The sequence below is a fragment of the Nerophis lumbriciformis genome, linkage group LG09, assembly GCF_033978685.3.
Source record: "Nerophis lumbriciformis linkage group LG09, RoL_Nlum_v2.1, whole genome shotgun sequence".
Lineage (NCBI taxonomy): Eukaryota > Metazoa > Chordata > Actinopteri > Syngnathiformes > Syngnathidae > Nerophis > Nerophis lumbriciformis.
Window position 1 is genome coordinate 35,459,011 of NC_084556.2, and position 15,033 is coordinate 35,474,043.

The 15,033-nt window shown below is 38.7% G+C and overlaps 1 protein-coding gene across 1 annotated transcript in view; it reads left to right on the forward strand.

Moving 5' to 3' along the window:
- The window catches only part of robo4 (roundabout, axon guidance receptor, homolog 4 (Drosophila)), a 61,577-nt gene that overhangs the window by 20,971 nt on the left and 25,573 nt on the right, over positions 1–15,033 (forward strand). Inside the window, exons 4-9 of the mRNA XM_061961894.2 lie at positions 869–989; positions 3,773–3,911; positions 6,857–6,984; positions 13,465–13,577; positions 13,648–13,879; positions 13,952–14,073. Coding sequence (XP_061817878.2) covers positions 869–989; positions 3,773–3,911; positions 6,857–6,984; positions 13,465–13,577; positions 13,648–13,879; positions 13,952–14,073 — 855 coding nt within the window. The remainder of the gene's footprint in view (positions 1–868; positions 990–3,772; positions 3,912–6,856; positions 6,985–13,464; positions 13,578–13,647; positions 13,880–13,951; positions 14,074–15,033) is intronic.

Here is a 15,033-nt window from a genome sequence, read left to right on the forward strand (position 1 = left end):
TGACGCAAGCAAAGCATGCCCAAATTTTTTATGTTATTTTGAGGATATAGAACATTACACATGCCGCTCAAAAAGCTGTAAAAATGTTTTAGTGCCACTTTGGTAAACTACAAAGCCGCACAGCTTAGTGGATTTTCGGCGCATTATGACCAACGTAGTCAGATGTGCTGTGCTTCAACATATGGGTATTATTATGGAAGGACCCCAAAATGGCAGCTATTAGGAGACATTATCTGCCGTTTTGTTTCCCAATATTATGTAAAAACAACTTTTCTTACCTGTTGGTACCTGCTGATGTGTATTTGGGATCTGCATAAGTCACGAAATTTGCGCGCTACATGCCACTGTAGTCCGCACCGTAGTCAATAAGCTCCTTCTTTTCTTTATATTCTCTTGTTGTGAGGCATCCATCCTCCGCTGTTGCCATTTCTAATATAAAGTAGCGTATAGTTCTAACTTATAGCTCTCAATGGAAACGCTAAAAACTACTGGTACAACAACGCTGCGGAAGTGAAGCCACGGAAATAAGACCATCCCGAAGAGACGTTCAGAAAGCAAATTGAAGATAGTCTGTAAAACATAATCAATGCAACATTTTGACCACCATTACATGTTATGTAGACCACAAGGAAGTCTTAACTGTAGGAAAAAAATACTAAATTACCTCTTTAATGCGCCTTATAATCCGGTGCGCCTTTTGTATGGGAATAAATCTGAATAGACCTGCTTATTGACCGTCCGCCTTATCATCCGGTGCACCCTACGGTATGTTAGATTTTATTGTGTTTTTGTTATATCATTCAACTACTTTTGATGTGATGTCTTCCTCCACTGTACTTACTATGAGTGTGTTTTGTTTGTACTACAGGAGTTGAATGGGAAGCTTATCATCGATCCTGCGGCGAAGAACCACTCTGGTGCCTATGTGTGTGTGGCCAGCAACACTATGGGAGTGCGAGAGAGCAGGGCAGCACGTCTGTCTGTGCTTGGTTAGATGTCTCAATTTCAAATTATTATTAATTGGCAATACAGCATTTGTACACAATGGGCCTGCTTTACAAAATATATTCTTAACAATAGCCTTGCTCATTGGCACCGACTAACCTGTAGCTCCAAAAGGGAAACTGCACTTGAAAAAAAAAAAAAGTTGCCTATCCTTATGTAAGACAATAATTTTTTTAATTTTTTTTTTTTATGCATTCTATCTCGTAAATAAATGCGAGCCAAAGTCTGCGTACAATTTAGCCTATGGGAGTTGCTCTATTGTTGGTTGAAGTTTATTTTGGATATTATGCCGATGAAGCGCTTAAAAAACATCCAAACACCCCCTTTAAGGTTTTATATACACACTGTAAGTATATTAATAATGTAGTAACAGGGACATTCAAAATAACATGTAATATTTACATATTTTGACCATTTTAAGCTTTTTGCGGCGCATTAATTTAAAAAACGCAAGACATTCACAAAGGTGAAAAAGCAGCTCACCAGCTGATGATGTCAACCTAGCCACACAAACTCGTTAGCTCTTTGTGACAATGTGTCGCTACAAATGTGTTAGCGCTTATAATAACAGTATCACTCATACTTGGTTAATATTCAAGTCACGAAATGTGAAAAGAGTATTGTTGGTGCTTTTTGGATGGTTATTTATCAATCAATCAATCAATGTTTATTTATATAGCCCTAAATCACAAGTGTCTCAAAAGGCTGCACAAGCCACAACGACATCCTCGGTACAAAGCCCACATAAGGGCAAGGAAAAACTCGATGTGAATGACTATGAGAAACCTTGGAGAGGACCGCATATGTGGGTAACCCCCCCCCCCCCTCTAGGGGAGACCGAAAGCAATGGATGTCGAGTGGGTCTGACATAATATTGTGAGAGTCCAGTCCATAGTGGATCCAACATAATAGTAAGAGTTCAGTCCATAGTGGGGCCAGCAGGACACCATCCCGAGCGGAGACGGGTCAGCAGCGCAGAGATGTTCCCAGTCGATGCACAGACGAGCGGTCCACCCCGGGTCCCGACTCTGGACAGCCAGCACTTCATCCATGGCCACCGGACCTGTGCCCCCCCCCTCCACAAGGAAAAGGGGAGCAGAGGAGAAAAGAAAAGAAACGGCAGATCAACTGGTCTAACAGGGGGGCTATTTAAAGGCTAGAGTATACAAATGAGTTTTAAGATGGGACTTAAATGCTTCTACTGAGGTAGCATCTCTAATTGTTACCGGGAGGGCATTCCATAGTACTGGAGCCCGAATAGAAAACGCTCTATAGCCCGCAGACTTTTTTTGGGCTCTGGGAATCACTAATAAGCCGGAGTTCTTTGAACGCAGATTTCTTGCCGGGATTTAGAGGGCTTTCTGGGCGGAATTGACTCAATTGGAAGCAGACTTTTATTTACGTTTATTTAATGATGTTTATTTAATGATGTTTATTTAAAGAATGCATCAAAAAACAAAAACATATGTCTTCTTTTCTTACATAATGATTGTATAAGATAAGCAAAATTTAAACAAAAAGTGCAGTTCCCCTTTAAGAGAAACTCGAAGTGGGATTTAGGAAAAGTTCTGTGCACAATTTGTTGTGCTCAACCTAATAATTAGCCTGCAGCTCTTAATTAGCATAGATGACGCCCCCTGTTCCCTACATAAGACATTTAGTTTCATTTCACTTGGTGAGAATTGTAAAAAATAAGGCTCTTTATTGTTAAACAAAAAAGAACTGCATTTTTATGTGCACATGACACTTCCATCTCATGTTCTTATAAGCTATCAATGTTTTCTCCTTACACTATGCTAATTAAAACACACCTACTATTAGAAATTAACTTAAGAACACATTTTGAAATCATTTAACTCGTTAACACTCTAGATGAGTAATTCGATAATCTTATAGGTATCAACCGAAGTCTGTCAGTACTCTTGGTTACAGGCTTGTAAAATCAAACGTCATATTTTGATAACATTGTTGTACGTGACTTCACATCGGGTCACAGACTCGGCACCGGCTCAAGCATTTAGCCAGGAAACAAGCAGCCAAGCACTCAGTTGACTCAGCCGGACTGCCTCTAAGTAATATGACAATACTCCATACCAACAAAGCACGAAGAAGGCGCTTAAAAGTGCAGTAAGGCTCTACTTTTTAAAATATGCTATCTTAATGCTAATTTAAATTTTGATTTCAACACCTCCAAATTTGATAATGAAAACTACAACTAAGACGCACGTTACAATCAACAGCTGGCGTGGCATAAATACAATACTTACAGTTCAAACACTTTGTAGGACTCAACAAAAGACAAGACTTCCTGACTGTAGTCTTTACACGACTGCCATCTAAAGTCTTGGAATTGCAACTGCGTGCAAAGTCTACTATATGATACAGTACAGTACTTGCAAATAAAACACATGATGTTAATTGTTTCACAAATGTGTTCTGAGCTATGCTGTCCAGTTGTTACCTTGTTTTATTACACTGTAGTGTAAGAAAACATTGTTTTCTCACACACCTCTTGTAAGAAAACAATATATCTACTGGACAGCATAGCTCAGTACATCTATTAACACATTTGAATACTCACAAAAGTACTATACATTGGTAAGAATACTACTGTGTGTGTAGAAATGACACTTTCTTTACAAGAAAATGTGTATGACTAAAATAAAAATGTAATCTCAAGAATGGTTTGTGAATAAGGCCCAATGTTTTTGAGTGTAGTGCAATGCAAATGCAATTCCACATTAAGAAAATATTTTCCTTTCTGCAGCAAAACCAGTTTTGGTGCTGAAGCCGGAAAACGTGTCGGTGAGAATGGGGGAGTCTGCCCAGTTCTACTGCCAAGCAAAAGGTGACCCTCCACCTGCTGTGGTCTGGAGCAGAGAGCAGGGGCCACTACCCAATGGCAGGTATTGACAACTACAACATGCACAACTGATCAGAGCTAATATACTACACAAACAGTACAATAAAAAAAGTACCAGTGCTTTCCTGAAAGTACTTTAAGAATAATATTTTTTCAGTTCTTTCAGTAGATATATGGGATAGCTGGGACTAGGAATGTAACGATTGGTCACATTAATTGTGACCAAAATTATCACGGTTGTCATTATTATCGCGGTATTGTTGAGTGTGCTCAAAAAGCACTTACACACAAAAATTACATTTTTTTAACCCATCCATCTTCTTCCGCTTATCCGAGGTCGGGTCGCGGGGGCAGCAGCCTAAGCAGGGAAGCCCAGACTTCCCTCTCCGCAGCCACTTCGTCCAGCTCCTCCCGGGGGATCCCGAGGCGTTCCCAGGCCAGCCGGAATATATAGTCTTCCCAACGTGTCCTGGGTCTTCCCCTTGGCCTCCTACCGGTCAGACGTGCCCTAAACACCTCCCTAGGGAGGCGTTCGGGTGGCATCCTGATTAGATGCCCGAACCACCTCATCTGGCTCCTCTCGATGTGGAGGAGCAGCGGCTTTACTTTGAACTCCCCCCGGATGACAGAGCTTCTCACCCTATCTCTAAGGGAGAGCTCCGCCACCCGGCGGAGGACACTCATTTCGGCCGCTTGTACCCGTGATCTTGTCCTTTCGGTCATGACCCAAAGCTCATGACCATAGGTGAGGATGGGAATGTAGATCGACCGGTAAATCGAGAGCTTTGCCTTCCGGCTCAGCTCCTTCTTCACCACAACGGATCGATACAGCGTCCGCATTACTGAAGACGCCGCACCGATCCGCCTGTCGATCTCACGATCCACTCTTCCTTCACTCGTGAACAAGACTCCGAGGTACTTGAACTCCTCCACTTGGGGCAAGATCTCCTCCCCAACCCGGAGATGGCACTCCACCCTTTTCCGGGCGAGAACCATGGACTTGGACTTGGAGGTGCTGATTCCCATCCCAGTCGCTTCACACTCGGCTGCGAACCGATCCAGTGAGAGCTGAAGATCTTGGGCAGATGAAGCCATCAGGACCACATCATCTGCAAAAAGCAGAGACCTAATCCTGCAGGCACCAAACCAGATACCCTCAACGCCCTGACTGCGCCTACAAATTCTGTCCATAAAGGTTATGAACAGAATCGGTGACAAAGGGCAGCCCTGGCGGAGACCAACCCTCACTGGAAACGGGTCCGACTTACTGCCAGCAATGCGGACCAAGCTCTGACACTGATTATACAGGGAGCGAACCGCCACAATAAGACAGTCCGATACCCCATACTCTCCAAGCACTCCCCACAGGACTTCCTGGGGTACACGGTCGAATGCCTTCTCCAAGTCCACAAAGCACATGTAGACTGGTTGGGCAAACTCCCATGCACCCTCAAGGACCCTGCCGAGAGTATAGAGCTCGTCCACAGTTCCACGACCAGGACGAAAACCACACTGTTCCTCCTGAATCCGAGGTTCGACTATCCGGCGTAGCCTCCTCTCCAGTACACCTGAATAGACCTTACCGGGAAAGCTGAGGAGTGTGATCCCACGATAGTTGGAACACACCCTCCGGTTCCCCTTCTTAAAGAGAGGAACCACCACCCCGGTCTGCCAATCCAGAGGCATTTTTTTAACCAAGATTTCAAATAAATAAACTTACACACACAAAACTTACACACACAATGCACTTTTCTTGGCAGAAAAAACTAAACATATATTGATGATTAACTGCGTTATAATTCTACGAGAGTTTTGCAGCGGCACATGCATGTCTGTGGGCTTTAGCTGTGGCTGCTTTTCCAGGATTCTGGTTGGACAAAATGTGCATGACAGCTGACCTATGTAACTGTGTGTATACGTTGACAGTTTTGAAACTACACTTGTGTGGATGGAGATCGTTTTAACCCCAGATATGCGTTTTTAAAACTATCCGTGTTCTTGTGGACATGGCCTATGTAGGCACATTCTGTAGGTTCAATGTATACAATATAATATGTTAGTTGCGCAAACAGCTATGTGTTGATACAACTTTAGATTGGGGTATGACATTTGTAATGGACAATGACGTTAATGTGTCTTGTTTTTATGTTAGCATTTAAGCTAGCTAACGATTAGCACACTTGCTGCTTCTCCAGGAAATGAGCAATATCACTGTGCTGTGCGTTTATCAAACGCACTCTATCCATTACAGTTTTACAATAATTAGAATTTAAAAGGGTATATTAATGGTCTGACGTATTACCGCAATTTATCATTACTACAGGTAATTGTTACATCCCTAGCTATGACTGTGTTGACATTGCTACCTGGCAGCAAGCTCTTGCTTCATAAATGTAAACAAACATCCTAAACAACTTGTATCTTTCCTTAAAACAGTACTTAAACTACATTTTCTTACAAGTATTCTCTAAACGTTATTCTTTGCCAAACAGTAACTTGATGAGTGGGCAGGCACCCCAGAAATCAAAATATGGACAAACAAGCAGTTAAAAAGTAAACTGATAGATTGTTACAAACATCTGTTCTGTAATGGCAAGTGAGTAAGTATATCTTAAAAGTCCTGTGACAGAAATTAAGGATTGTTTAGTTTCCATAGATTGTATATAGACTCATTATTTATATTTATTTTAGATACAATTTAAGATTTTTTCCAAAGAGACATATTGTTAATACATGTTTAATAATATTTAATATACCATTGATCAAAGTGCAAAACCATCTATCTGCTCGGTTTTCTGATTGGTGGATTTTAGTTTGGATGGTGGCATAAAACTATGTTAAGCAAAATCCACAACATTTGAAAATTCTGCCAATAAACTTTTTTGCACATTGACCATCAATATAATCTGTGATGTGAATGTGTAAACCTAAGTTTTAGTGAATCTAATTAAGAGCCCATTAACAAAACTAACATCTGTCTTTGCACAGGTATCTTGTGAACCCAGACCAGACACTCCAGATGCATTATCTGACGATGGAAGATGCTGGCAAGTACACCTGCACCGCAGTCAATGATGTAGGAGTGGTCACTGCCACCGCACACTTACTCGTTGAAGGTAAACTAATGTCAAGATGTATTTTTCTCCATATCGTTTCAGACAACATTTATCTAATTTCAAGTTTCCCTTATTTAAGCATTTTATTTTTGTAAAAAAAAAAAACATGTTTACAGTAGATATGTGTTGAATTGAGGTAACCACTTAAAATGCTCGTCTAAACTGTTCAGTACAGTATTTACATAATTACGTTTTTATTTTTTACACTGATTTATAATGTTGTGTCAGTATTCGGGCAGTCTTTGACTAGGGATTATTTATATTCGAATCTGTATTATCAGATTTTGCCAAAGCCGGAAATCAGTACAATCTATGACGTTGTATGTCTTTTTTCAAGAGAAAAATAAACATATTGTGTTTGATATGTAGTACTGCATACTAACTGGTCACGAGGTGTTAGTAATGTCACATGACTGCAGTTCGAGCTCCTAGTCTAGTAGAACCCAGACGTGTAGAACCTGGGCTGCTTGGTTGACAACCAAGTATCCTAACCACTTATGAATATATGACAATGCCTGGAAACGTTGACTTGCCTACATGAACCTTAGACAAAACACTCATACTAGTTGAACTGGGATGATAGATAATGCAATGAGTTTGAGGAGAATCAGGTAGTGCTGATCTAACAGAACCTATTACCATACCAGGAATCTTAACTGCTGAGCCATATGAAACTGAAAATGCAACATGACTAGCCACACTCAGGGGGACTACCATAATTAACCTCATATAAAAATAACATTGTAAAGTTGAAATGAATCAGGTAGTAATGATCTGAAGGAACTCATTTCCATACCTGGGTGAAAACCAGGATTCCAAACCACTATACCAGGGTTGTTTAAACTCTGGCTAGTGAGCCAAGTGCTGTCCGCTGGCGTCTTCTGTTCGGCCCGAGAGACGTCATAAGTTTATTACGGAGTCAGGCCCATTGGTTGTCTAAAGGTTACTTTTCAATATCTGTCAGTCTATTTTCTACAACTTTGTTGCCATCATGTGGACATCATGAGTAAATCAGGTTAACGACTACGATTTAGACTTTGAAGTTAATACAGCACATCATTTACTTATATGACCCAATCCAAACAACCTTTCCCACTACACAAAATCTACAACCATCACAAAAAGTCAACACACATAGTCACACGTAACACAACCTGCTCAGTGAACTTTGTTCATATGAAAAAATGTCCTTTCACCAAACATTTTTCAAAATTACACCCATTTAAATCCTTTACAACACATGATGGGAAATTTGCAATACAATCTCCACACTTATCCACGTTTAACCCATTTTAGCTGCTTGATATTTCTGATTGATTTCAAAACTTTAACGAGGTCGTCACAGAAGTAAACAAGGTCGGAGTCAAACTTTCAGATACCATTAATATCCAATTATATTAACTATTAATGATGTATCCATTATATTAATATCTCTCTCTCTCTCTCCCCCTCCCTCTCTCTATATATACAGTATGTATGTATATATATATATGTATATTAAGGCTGTAATTGTAAATGCGTTATGAATAAAAATAAATATCGCATTGTCATATATGAGTAAAGATTAATCACATCCGAGTTAAGGCTTAAACCGGAAGATGATGCGCAATGAGTGGCGACCAATTTTGCTTTAAACAGAACTATAGATAAAACTACGGTAACTTGTTGGTATCGCAGCGACAAACGTTCTTATCATCGGCACACATCAAGTTTAAAAATACCATCTTAAGCGAAACATGTACTTGAGGATGGCGCCAATAGCATGAATGCTACATCTACATCTACAAATAAACAGACAGCCACCACGTGTAAACCACTTAACATCTGTGAAGACCAAGTCCTGCAAAAAGATGCCATTCATAACACCACAGCTGATCTGTATTACAATACCTTGGAGAGGCACAATAACAACAAGGATAAACCAACTGTGTGACACAAACAAGAGCATCAAGTTGTAACCCCTGGCTGATTGTGATTTTATTTTGCTTACTGGAGACAATTTGACATCTGTAAGTAATCACAACAAGCTGGGGTCGCATTGTACTAAAGTACCAAAAAAAGAGACCAGCATTTTCATCTGAAGAGGTGAACACGTTTGTTTGTTTAAGCAATTGGTTAAATTAAAGAAGATTAATGCAGATTTAAATGGTGCACTATGTTAAGTTGTTTATTGATTAGTAACTGTACATTGTTTGCAATATTATTGCAAAAACTTTCAAAATGTGCACTTAATTCTTACTATACTTACTGTCACCAAGTTTTGAGCAAATCACCGACTTGCAGTTCAGTAAAACATTTAAAAAACTTTCTGTATGACATTCTGACTACCAAAATGCATTTGTATCCAAATTTTCTTGAGCTAATTTTATATATGCAAGTAAATAAAGACCTGTGATTAATCATAATTAAAAAAACAAATCACTTGGCAGTGATATATGGGATATATATATAGGGCTGTCAAGTGATTAATTGTTTTAATTAGACTTAATCACACTCTTGAACTGTGATTAATCATGATTAATCACCGGTTATTATTTGCTTGTATAAATAAAATTTGCTTAAGAAAATACACCTATATTTGGATACAAATGCATTTTTTTAGTCAGAATGTCATGCAGGAATGTTTTATTAAATGTTTTACTGAACTGCAAGTCATTGATTTGCTCAAAACTTGATGACAGTAATTATAGTAAGAATTACCGTATTTTTCGGACTATAAGTCGCAGTTTTTTTCATAGTTTGGCCGGGGGTGCGACTTATACTCAGGAGCGACTTATGTGTGAAATTATTAACACATTACCGTAAAATATCAAATAATATTATTTAGCTCATTCACGTAAGAGACTAGTCGTATAAGATTTCATGGGATTTAGCGATTAGGAGTGACAGATTGTTTGGTAAACGTATAGCATGTTCTATATGTTATAGTTATTTGAATGACTCTTACCATAATATGTTACGTTAACATACCAGGCACGTTCTCAGTTGGTTATTTATGCGTCATATAACGTACAATTATTCAGCCTGTTGTTCACTATTCTTTATTTATTTTAAATTGCCTTTCAAATGTCTATTCTTGGTGTTGGGTTTTATCAAATAAATCTTCCCAAAAAATGCGACTTAACCATTCAGTGCGACTTAAATATGTTTTTTCCTTCTTTATTATGCATTTTCGGCCGGTGCGACTTATACTCCGGAGCGACTTATAGTCCGGAAAATACGGGTAAGTGCACATTTTGAAAGTATTTGCAATAATATAGCAAACTAACGACTAGTCCAGAGTGTAGCCCGCCTTCCGCCCGAGTGCAGCCGCGACCCCGAGAGGGACAAGCGGTAGAAAATGGATGGATGGAAGGGATAGCAAACTAAATATAGATGTACAGTATCTTGCTATGTTTTGAAAAGGGATAGCAATAAATAAGATCTGCTTATTCCTACTCCTTTTCGGACGTGCTATAATGAAACAACTGGAAATATGTGATCTGTGTTAATCGCAAGTAAACTCAGTCAGCATAGTTAGTTGTCCTCTGTTTGCTGTCCATGTAGCATTCATGCTAGTGACGCCATTCTTGATGTGCGCGATGATAAGAAAGACTTTTGCTGCAATACCAACTAATTACCTCAGTTGTATCTGTAGTTCCTTTTGAGTTTGTTTTGAAGGGCGCAAATCACATCGCTCTAACTATCATCACACTGGCATGCGACGTGATCATTGCCTGCCACCATCTGGCGGTCAAAACAAACACTGTGATTAATATTATTCCATTGATAACACGATAACGCAATTTTTTTTAATTAATCACATGCGCTGATGCGTTAACATTGACAGCCCTAATGTGTATATATATATATATATATATATATATATATATATATATATATATATATATATATATATATATATATATATACATATATATATATATATATATATATATATATATATATATATATATATATATATATATATATATATATATATATACAGTACAGGCCAAAAGTTTGGACACACCTTCTCATTAAATGCGTTTTCTTTATTTTCATGACTACCGTATTTTTCAGACTATAAGTCGCTCCGGAGTATAAGTCGCACCGGCCGAAAATGCACAACAAAGAAGAAAAAAAACATATATACGTCACACTGGAGTATAAGTCGCATTTTTGGGGGAAATTTATTTGATAAAACCCAACACCAAGAATAGACATTTGAAAGGCAATTTAAAATAAATAAAGAATAGTGAACAACAGGCTGAATAAGTGTACGTTATATGACGCACAAATAACCAACTGAGAACGTGCCTGGTATGTTAACGTAACATATTATGGTAAGAGTCATTCAAATAACTATAACATATAGAACATGCTATACGTTTACCAAACAATCTGTCACTCCCGATTGCTAAATCCCATGAAATCTTCCTCCTCTGTGTCGCTCCTGGTATGCGCCGCTAGCGTCCATTCTTTCTGCTGCTCGATCGCCGTTTTCTGGTGCATATTTCACTACGTCCAGCTTGTAATCTGCAGTATATGATTTCCTTTTTGGTGCCATTTTAGTTCAGTCCTTCTCAGTTTTTATAAGTTACCGCCAATGTTGATGTGATCCATTTTAATAGCTCCGGCAGTAGCGTATAGCATATAGCAGTTAGCATTCCAAAACCCACAATGCACTTCTGCCATGACCCTCCCCCGCCGAATTCTTATTGATTGGCATGTGAGTGACGATTGCTGACGTGTGTGTGACGATGGCTGCCATTTGTTTCGTCGCTCACGCGAATGAGATAAGTAATATTATTTGATATTTTACGGTAATGTGTTAATAATTTCACACATAAGTCGCTCCAGAGTATATGTCGCACCCACGGCCAAACTATGAAAAAAACGTTGACTTATAGTCCGAAAAATACGGTATTTATATTGTAAATTGTCACTGAAGGTATCAAAACTCTGAATGAACACGTGGAGTTATGTACTTAACAAAAAAAACGTGAAATAACTGAAAACATGTTTTATATTCTAGTTTCTTCAAAATAGCCACCCTTTGCTCTGATTACTGCTTTGCTCACTCTTGGCATTCTCTTGATGAGCTTCATGATGTAGTCACCTGAAATGGTTTTCACTGCACAGGTGTGCTTGAAGCTCATCGAGAGAATGCCAAGAGTGTGCAAAGCAGTAATCAGAGCAAAGGGTGGCTATTTTGAATAAATGGTCTGGTCTGGTGTCATTCCCGTGCCGAATTTGGCCCCCGGGCCACCAGTTGAATTACCCTGGTCTATAGGATCTGAACTCTAAAATAACTACTATTCATTTTTGCTGAGACTTAATCATAAACACGTGGGATTTTTTGTTTGGGCACTTAATTCCGCAGAAGGATTTGCAGATAAAAGGACTAGTTCATGATGCGTGTTAGGCTGTAGGATAACCCAAACTTTTGGTGAAAACCAAATCATACTAAAAAGTGGGGCGTAAAAAAACCAAGCTACCACTGTATTGTATTCAAGATCAAAGTTTATGTACTTATATAGCATAATTTAAAAACAGCCACGTCTGCCCCAAAGTGCTGTGCAGATTAAAAAGAAAGGTAAAAGATAATTCTATACATTCTATATAAAAAACACGACTAAATACACCAATCAATTAAATGGTAAAAACTAAATTAGCACTACACATACACTGCAAAATCAGCACTAAATAATATAAAATAATAAAATAAAAAAAGGATAAATTTAAACATAAATATGTCAATAACATCTCCAGCTCTGCTTGTTTTAAATGTCAGTGCAAATAAGTGTGTTTTTAAAGAACATTTAAACATTTTGAGAGAGCATTCCAAAGTTTAGGACTCCAGCCAAAGCTCTGTCTGCTCTGGTCTTTAGTCTCGACTTTGGGCAAATGACCTTAGAGTTCTGACTAGGGTGGGCAGTATAAATAAGTTAGATAAATATGGTGGAGCCAGCCTACGGAGAGATTTAAAAACAAACAATAAAAGTTTAAACTTAATTCTAAAAACAACAGGCAACAAGTGTAGAGAAACCAGTGCGGTAGTGGCGTACTCTTTTTTCTGCTTTCCTGTGAGCAGACCTGGAGCTGCGTTTTGGACCAGTTGTAAACGGCGAGTGGAGGACTAGCTAATGCCAAAATAGAGAAAATTAGAGTAGTCAAAGCGGGATGTTATCTGTGCATGCACAACTGTTTCTAACTAGTTTATGGGAAGGTTATGATTCGACCTTCTAAAGTAGTTTAAACTGGAAGAAGGCAGTTTTTATCATTGAGCTTATTTGTCAAGTTTAAAATAATTATCAATAATAACACCAAGACTTTTTGCTTAAGTGCGAGAGTAGGACTATAATAAACCAAGAGCACTGTTCAGATCAGAGAAGAGATCAGGCTCACCAAAAATGACGATCTTGTTTTTTTCCTCAGTTTTATTCATTTATATGTCATGAAATACAGTAACAATATAGGTCTGTGTGTTCCGTACAGCTTCCAGTACAAAACAGAAAGACCTCCACAAAGAATTGTCTGCCCTGCGTGCTACTCTGGAAAACGTCAGCATCATGCACCCAGGGTCTAATATGTCGCAAGTAGAGTGGAAGGTATGTAACAACTGTTCCAGAGAAGTTTTAGAGACCATGTTCATTCATTTGGTGTATGTTTTGTTTTTAGCTCCAGTCCGTCCTCACTCAACCTCATTACCTTGATGGCTTTGAGGTTCTCTATCGTTCCCTGCTACCTGCCAGCTCAAACTGGGTTGCAAAAAAAGCAACAGTGCTGAGCTTTCAAACACAGGTTGGCCCCTTAAAAAGAGGCTACAAGTATGAGTTTAAGGTTCGTCCATATGGCAGCAGCTTGTATGGACGGGAGAGTAACACCCGTCTCCTCACAGTCCCAGAGACAGGTGAAAATATTTCTGCTATTATATAGTATTAATAAAATACATTTTTATTTAACTATTGACTTTCATCTGCAGTGCCCAGTGCTGCTCCACTGGCTGTTTCAATAACTGTCAGCCATAATCACAATAACTCCATCCACCTAAACTGGGAGCCTCCTCCTTTGGAATCTCTCAATGGGATCATACAGGGTTACCAGGTAAACTAATTTAAAGCTCTTTTTGCTAAAACTTTATCAAAACTGTATAGTCCGGCAATTTATTCAAGTAGGGTTAGTTCTAAGTCCATCATTAAATTCATGTTGACTAAGGTAGAAGGCACATGACGCACATATTCAACTGTTCTATACTTCTTACACAACTTGCAGTTATCTAACATGAGCTGAATGACAAAATTCACAATAATGTGAATGCACTCATACATTTTCTGGTTCAATGTAGTTGGTATGCAGACTCATCTTCATCATGCTGTTAACATTTTGACATCATAAGTCAAAGACAACGCCCAAGAATTCATAAACATTACCTCGCCATTGTAAGGTTTGAAACAATATGTTCTCAGAGGGAAGTGCAAGCCACTGAGACCTGAGTGCCACAAAGTGTCATCGGCAGGTTGCAACAAAGATACAGAGAAACTGGAAGAGTTTCAGAAAAATAAACTGTATGCAGTTATGGGAAAATTAAAAACAATGTCACGTGTTGTAAATTTTGCCATTCATGTCCTTGTTAAAGAACAGCAAGTTGTGCAAAAAGTACAGAAACATTCAAATAGACAAAAGTTTAAAGATGGTGGAATTGAGTTTACCTGTAAAATGTGTTTTTTTTTTAATTTGTGGAGAAAACCCACCAATTTGTGCATTTTTCTCCCAAGAAAATAAAGCCTAATTTTTGAGAAAACCTATCTCATTCACCTTCTGTCAGTAATGATTAATACATATGTTGTAATAAAGCAAAATATGTAAAGTATAATGCATAACTGTATAATAGTACAGAATACAGTACAATGAATTTAAGGTATAATGGTTTAAGGCAGGGACTTGCAGTTAGTGGGTGGCATGTAAGACAGAGCCTCACTTGTCATTAGGGATGGGTATTGAATTCAGTACTTTTATAGGTAACGACCAAATTCCGTCAGTACTGCCAGGTACCGATTCACTTAA